This window comes from Erigeron canadensis, chromosome 8 (assembly GCF_010389155.1).
Source record: "Erigeron canadensis isolate Cc75 chromosome 8, C_canadensis_v1, whole genome shotgun sequence".
NCBI classification, from domain to species: Eukaryota; Viridiplantae; Streptophyta; class Magnoliopsida; order Asterales; family Asteraceae; genus Erigeron; species Erigeron canadensis.
In genome coordinates, this window is record NC_057768.1 from 14,234,777 (window position 1) to 14,241,083 (window position 6,307).

At 33.5% G+C, this 6,307-nt stretch overlaps 2 protein-coding genes across 2 annotated transcripts; both read left to right on the forward strand.

Moving 5' to 3' along the window:
* The first annotated feature begins 1,516 nt into the window (after positions 1-1,516).
* Positions 1,517-2,531, forward strand: LOC122610287 (glutamic acid-rich protein-like). The gene is made up of 3 exons (XM_043783282.1): positions 1,517-1,621; positions 1,955-2,219; positions 2,329-2,531. The coding sequence occupies exons 1-3, from the start codon at positions 1,517-1,519 to the stop codon at positions 2,529-2,531; spliced, it is 573 nt and encodes a 190-aa protein (XP_043639217.1).
* A 387-nt stretch (positions 2,532-2,918) lies between these two features.
* On the forward strand, positions 2,919-6,037 carry LOC122610288. The gene is made up of 6 exons (XM_043783283.1): positions 2,919-3,017; positions 3,092-3,157; positions 4,890-4,985; positions 5,064-5,163; positions 5,335-5,669; positions 6,032-6,037. The coding sequence occupies exons 1-6, from the start codon at positions 2,919-2,921 to the stop codon at positions 6,035-6,037; spliced, it is 702 nt and encodes a 233-aa protein (XP_043639218.1).
* Positions 6,038-6,307: the final 270 nt, after the last annotated feature.

A 6,307-nucleotide genomic window follows, 5' to 3' on the forward strand; every position in this document is an offset into this window, starting at 1 on the left:
TAGATTCGGTTTTGAGGTTTCAGATTTTAAATGCGGTTCTATTTGTATGCGTAGCCTGTTTTGTTTGTCATTTTTGAAGTTAAACCATGCATGATGTTATATGCAAATTCACCTTTACTTAAGAGTATAATCTATTAGAATAAGGTCGTTAGTGTTCTATTTTATGTTGAACTAGACTGCTAAAAACTGGAATTTTTGTAGTATGTGTCATGCTATTGTTAACTGCTTGAATCTGTTGGATAAGAAAAAGGAACAGAATCATAGATTGTTAAAATCGTCGGGTTGTCTTGTCTGTCAAATAAGACATCTTAAGACCTAAGATTTTTGATCATGAATGATCCAGTAATATATGGAAAGTAGGAAGGATCATTGTTGAAGTTATGTTATTCGTATCTGTTATTTTCGAATGATTGGGAAAATTATATCAGAGGTTCAGGATTATAAGCTTAAGATGATGTGTTTAAGTCATATATTACTTTTGCATGTATAACAGATTACTCATGTATAATAGATTACTCAAGAATGAGTAGATTATTATCTGATGCAAAGCAACATTCTGCGTTTCTGTAACTATAAGTTGGACGGATTAGGTTGCCATACAGTATCGATTGTCGGTTTATTGTTGATGGCTATTTTTACTTGGTTGTAATGTTGTGTAAGTGATGGAGTTTGCGAGGTTAATTGAATTTTGCAATTTGGTATTGTTGAACCAATCTGATAGCTTGCTGAATGGAAATAGTTGGCTGGGATGTTGTTGTCTGTGCTTGTTGGCTGTAGAGCTAGTTTTGTTTTAGTTATTGCAGATCCTGAATTAACCACATCGTGGCCATGCAGACCGTGCTTGTAGGCTTGCAAAGGGGTTTTCTTGTTGAAACGTGTTATTAGGAAAGCCATATAGATGGGTTCGCTTAGGAAGTTCTAGTGCCATCTACTTTGCAAGCCATCATGTCATGTTTAGTAATGTAGGTTTACAGGAAGTTTGTGTGTTTCATCTTAACATTTACTTTTATTGCCTGTTGTTTTTGAGTAAAATTAAGTATCAACTACTCTTGAACATGTTCATTCTGCACTGTTTTCGTTTCAAATTGTTGGGTGTTCATTGTGTTGCATGAAATTACATGCGTCAACTTGTAGGTACAGTTATTGAATCGCTCCAAGGGCCTTAAGGCCTCAACTGATTCTAAACATTGGGATGTCAAATAGAATAAGCATCCTTGAAACAATATACTTCATATATCTTAGCATTATCTTAGATGTATATGTGATGGGATTTCTGGACTTGTATGCACGTTATGATTATTTATAGGTTTGGGATATCTGATAAGAATTTTTTTGTTGTGTACACCAGTAATGGAACATAAAAGTATGCAAAGCCATACAAATAAATATAACAAGCTAAAAGGTTGAGGGTTCAAGACAACCAAAGAGATTACAAGCTTTGGGACTACAAAATATTGCTAAGTCTTTGACAAGTCTAATAGAAAGTGACAAAGCAAAGAAAAAGAAAAAGATACCAATGGATAACAGTGAGAAAGATGGAGAGGATATGCCTGGTTCGGAGTTTGACGATGATGTTGAGCAAGATTACCAAGAAGAAGCTGCTACAAAAATTCCTAAAATGGTACTAATAACAAATCTTTTTAGGGTCTGCTGCTATAACTATTACTTATTAAGCAATCAACCATGTTGTCGCTTTTTTCATATTTAACATTCACATCATAATTGAAAAATATTAATCAGCTAACTTAATACTACCCGGGTATCTACCTGGGTGCTTAAGCTAGTATAGATAATAAATAATATTTTTTGTCTCTGACAATTTGATTTATTACAGAAACAACATCCAAAATACATTGCGCCAATGTCCATGAATAGATTTGCTAATTTAGCAAAGAAATGATGCATTGCTCCAAATGTCTCCCGTGTGCTAACATCTTCAGAATCTCACATGCAGAAGGGACAAGTAATTGATATAAGGAAGGGAATAAATAGTAATGTACAAGAATTTGACAATGGTGATAGGAGAATTGGTCAACTAATTGATACAAATCCTACTAAACAGAATAAATCAAAAGAAAAAGTTACCAAGGCTGAGTTGATCAAAAAGAATTTAGATCATTCTACTTCTGTCACGAGACACAGAGCCAATGTAGCTAAGAGGAAGTTATTTGCAATTGACAATGATGATGAGTATGAGGAGCGTGACTTGAGATTTGATGGTACTTATTATTTTTTTATTTAAATATCTAATATATGATATATGATTAGTAATAACTATAGGTACAGTTAGCTATTTTTGATGCTTACTTTTTTTTTTATATAATAAAGCTGTTTTTGAAGCAAATGAAGCACAAGATGATGCTGAAGCCGATGACATTGAAGACATGGATGTGAATGACGTTTATGAAGAACAAGATAGTTCTGAAGATGATGAAGATGAAGACATGGATGATTTACCAAATGAGAATGATTCAGAAAATGAGGACAATGAACTTGTTGACGAAGAGCTTGAAGTTCCAGAATATGGATGAGCATGAAGAGCATGAAGTTCCAGAACCAGAAAATGAAGCCCAACATGAAGTTCAACAAATAGGAAATGAAGCAGGTTTGTTCGATCTGCTTGATTACATTGTTGGCTTGTTCGTTAATTCAAATATTGTGTGATACATGACGAATATATAAGAAATTTATATTCAAACCAAGAAAATATACAACCCAAATATATTGTATTAATTTCAAATCTTTAGTATTTTTAATGTACAATGTTCACTTTTTGTAGTTCCGAATGTACGTAAAAGAGTGAGAGGACCAACACGTATGCCAAAAGTTTGGGCCCAACAAAAAGGGAGAGAATTCCTATTTTAGTTAATGAACACGGACAACCTATTAATGACAAAAGTAGTAAACTGACCCATTTCATGGGAACCCTTTCAAGGAGCGGAAAGTATTGCCCGGTTCATAAACCATGGAATAAAGTTAAGGATGCTAAAAAACAAGCGTTGCTTGAACTCCTAAAGGTACATAATTAATAATCTTCTATATGTTAATGAATAAAGTATTAGTTTTCTCATGTGACCTGTTTCATTTTTAGACTAAATTTGATATTCCGGATGATCCTGTGACGGGCACATGGATATTGCAATCATTTGGGAGGAAGGTGAAGAACTGGAGGCCAAGACTTAAGGAAAACTTCCATGATCCGTCTTTGTCACTTCAGCAACAAAAGAAAAAAAGGCCGAAAAAAGTGCAAAAAAAAACAATGGAAGAAACTTGTGAAATATTGGAATAAAGAAGAGACTAAGGTATTTGTTCAGACCTTTTTCCTAATTATTGGCATTTGTGTACTTGTCTTAATTGGTCTATACTCGTATATGTTTCATTAGCAAATCTGTCCTCAATTATTGGCATTTGTGTTGTGTTATATCGAATCCAGATTGTTTGGTATATGTACTATTTACACATAGTCCATGTTGGAAATATGAATATAAGGAGGCCTAACGGCTGTCATCACTCACATCACCTGTAGATAAACTGCACCACTTTAAGGCTCATTGCCAATCTTGAATTTTAGCTCATGTAGTAATGAGCTGAAAGGGTTTGTAGTGTTATATATTATTAGAATCCATGTTACTGTTTTAATGGCTTAAAGAGAGTGAATAAAGCTTCATTTTTTATTTAGACATTGGGATGATGGAGTATAATCTCTATATGCTAGGTTGGTAATGGTTTAATATCACGAACGCGTGAATAATCTAATTACATGGGATAATTACCTCGGTGAATCTCTGTGAAATCTTTCTTTTCATAAGACGAAGGTTCATACACTTGTTGGTGGTAATGTATTTGGTACTATTTTTCAAATAAAAGAGTAAATTTATATACGAATAAAAGTTATAAGAAAAATGATGGAAGTACCATCAGGGTTGTGAGCCTGTGACATACCCACAGCTGATGACTAAATAAGAAAACACATAAACATGAGCCACCACAACCACTAGGCTACATACTAGACACCTAGCAATAAACAGCAAACACTATGTTCCATAAGCTCAAAGCTTCAATCGATTAAGCGAGGCTTAAATCTTTAGTGACATGATCTTCAATCGGACAACTTCATATATCATCTGATTTGGCTAATTTGATGTATGTAAAGCATTTCAAGTATGTAAGCTACTCAGTTGAAAGTTTTTTCTACCACTTTTGTATAGTAAAAGTGTAAACTAAGCATGCGTAATCTGCTAGACCTAGGTTGAGTTATAATTACTTCGGAAATTATTTCTTATCAGTTAGATAGAGCTTCATTCTATTTATTGTATTGTTTTTATTATCAATAGAGATTAGGAATTGTAATTAGGTTAGGAAACATTTCCATCAACAGTAGGTACAGATAGGGCTTTTAGCGTTGTAATCATGTTATGCTTAATTTACTATATTGATCTTGTATTTAGTTCGGAGTGTAGCTCTGGAAACTTGACTGCTATCAGAGAATTAGCATAATATAAAGTTTGTCTTTATCGTTTCATCTATCTGTTTTATCTTCAGTTGACCAGTTTTTTTTTCATTTTTTTTAGAGCCGAGTCTAATTATAGTCAAATAATGAACTGTGAATCCCTGAATCTATATCTGGCATCTGCAACATTTTATTAGAGCTGAGTCTTATTATAGTCTTATTGTAGCATTACCAAAGTGAAATGTTATTTGAGTAAAGAGACGAAGAGAAAAAGTATCTTGCGCAGAGCAACATTTAAATATGTTCATATATATACATTCACCTAATCAGTAGATACAACCTTGTGTTACTTGTCTTAATTGGTTTATACTCGTATATGTTTCATTAGCAAATATCGTTAGTTTATATACCATTCTGATATTTCACTTTGCTATTGAAGATGTTAAGTGAAAAAAACAAGGACAATCGGCAAGAAAAGAAGATGGTGCAAGTAACTGGAAAAAAAAGTTATGCTCAAGTTCGTGAAGATCTAAAGGTAATCGTATGAGATAATGCAATTGTTAATGTAGCATGTCGATATCCATTGTTAATACTCATCTTTTTAATTGAACAGGCATCTTTGGGACGAGATCCAAGTCGGATGGAAATGTTTGAGTCATGTTTCTCCAAAGGTGGAACTACCAAAAATGCAGAAGCTTCAAATGCAATTGTAAGTAATATATGCTTATTTATACTTATATATATCTTTTCTATATGTTTTTGATGATGTTAGAATATATATCTTATTCTTGAATGTGCTAAATTACTATCATGATTACTTCATGTATATTTTCTTATTTTATTTGAAAGCTTTTGAGGAATTTATATTACTGTGATTAATACAGGCACAATGAAACAAATTAAATCTAATCTTCCCGAGGGTTCCAACGATAAGCCTGGACCAGATGATGTGTTTTCTAAAGTCATGGGTAAAGATCGCAACGGTGATGCGGTCATGTATGGTTTGGGTGTTCGTGCTTCTGATGTTTGGGGGGTACTACCAAGTCGTTCCGCATGTCATAGAGAAAATATCCAATTGAAGGCTCAATGTGAAGAACTTACTAGTAAAGTGGTCCAGTTACGAGCCCAAGCAAAGATGAATGAGTCGATGGATGGTTCCAGTGTTCCGCCTTCCGCATCACATTGCCCTGTTGCAACCAATGGACCTCCACGTTTACGGGTATGTTTCTTTTCATTAATGTTCTGCCTTTTACATGAATTGATAAATTACAATTGAAACGGTAGACATAAACCCCTATCATAATAGTACTACTGGATGAATGTTCACTGAATTAACTTTACAGGATTGTTCTTGCCTAGATAGTAGTTTATGCTTAATATAAAAAATGGTTGTGGAAATATTTTGCTCATCATTTGCTTGTCCAGCTAGTTTTACTTGTTAACATATGTCCACTATATATTGTGTTATATTTGTCTACTTTTTTGGCTGTGTTTGCCTGCTTGTTTACTTTTAGACATACATTTGTTATGGCAGTTTAGGATATATTGGAGTTAGTTACTATCTTTGACTTTTACTTATAGGTTTGACTTTGACCTTGACTTGACCTTGCATTTTATGCATTAGTGTGGAGTATTATGTGTACGTTACAGGGAGAAAACATGTAGGTTTGGCAGTATCTTAACAAGGACTATATGTACATAACAAGGTGAAAACATATATTATTAAAGTTAATAAGTAGTCAAGAGTATCGAGTACAGATTACATGATATACTTCTTCAACGATAAAGATCATTAGCTAGTGAGATCCCTTAAAGGGTAGTAAACTATTAGCTTAGAAAAAATTGTTTTAAGTGTCA

Excerpts from the sequence above, each read along its gene's own strand:
- LOC122610287 (XM_043783282.1), top strand. The coding sequence starts at position 1,517 with ATGGATAACAGTGAGAAAGATGGAGAGGATATGCCTGGTTCGGAGTTT. Across the intron at positions 1,622-1,954 it reads CTACAAAAATTCCTAAAATG|AAGGGACAAGTAATTGATAT; the intron begins GTACTAATAACA and ends TCTCACATGCAG. Across the intron at positions 2,220-2,328 it reads GCGTGACTTGAGATTTGATG|CTGTTTTTGAAGCAAATGAA; the intron begins GTACTTATTATT and ends TATATAATAAAG.
- LOC122610288 (XM_043783283.1), top strand. The coding sequence starts at position 2,919 with ATGGGAACCCTTTCAAGGAGCGGAAAGTATTGCCCGGTTCATAAACCA. Across the intron at positions 3,018-3,091 it reads CGTTGCTTGAACTCCTAAAG|ACTAAATTTGATATTCCGGA; the intron begins GTACATAATTAA and ends TTTCATTTTTAG. Across the intron at positions 5,164-5,334 it reads AGCTTCAAATGCAATTGTAA|GCACAATGAAACAAATTAAA; the intron begins GTAATATATGCT and ends TGATTAATACAG.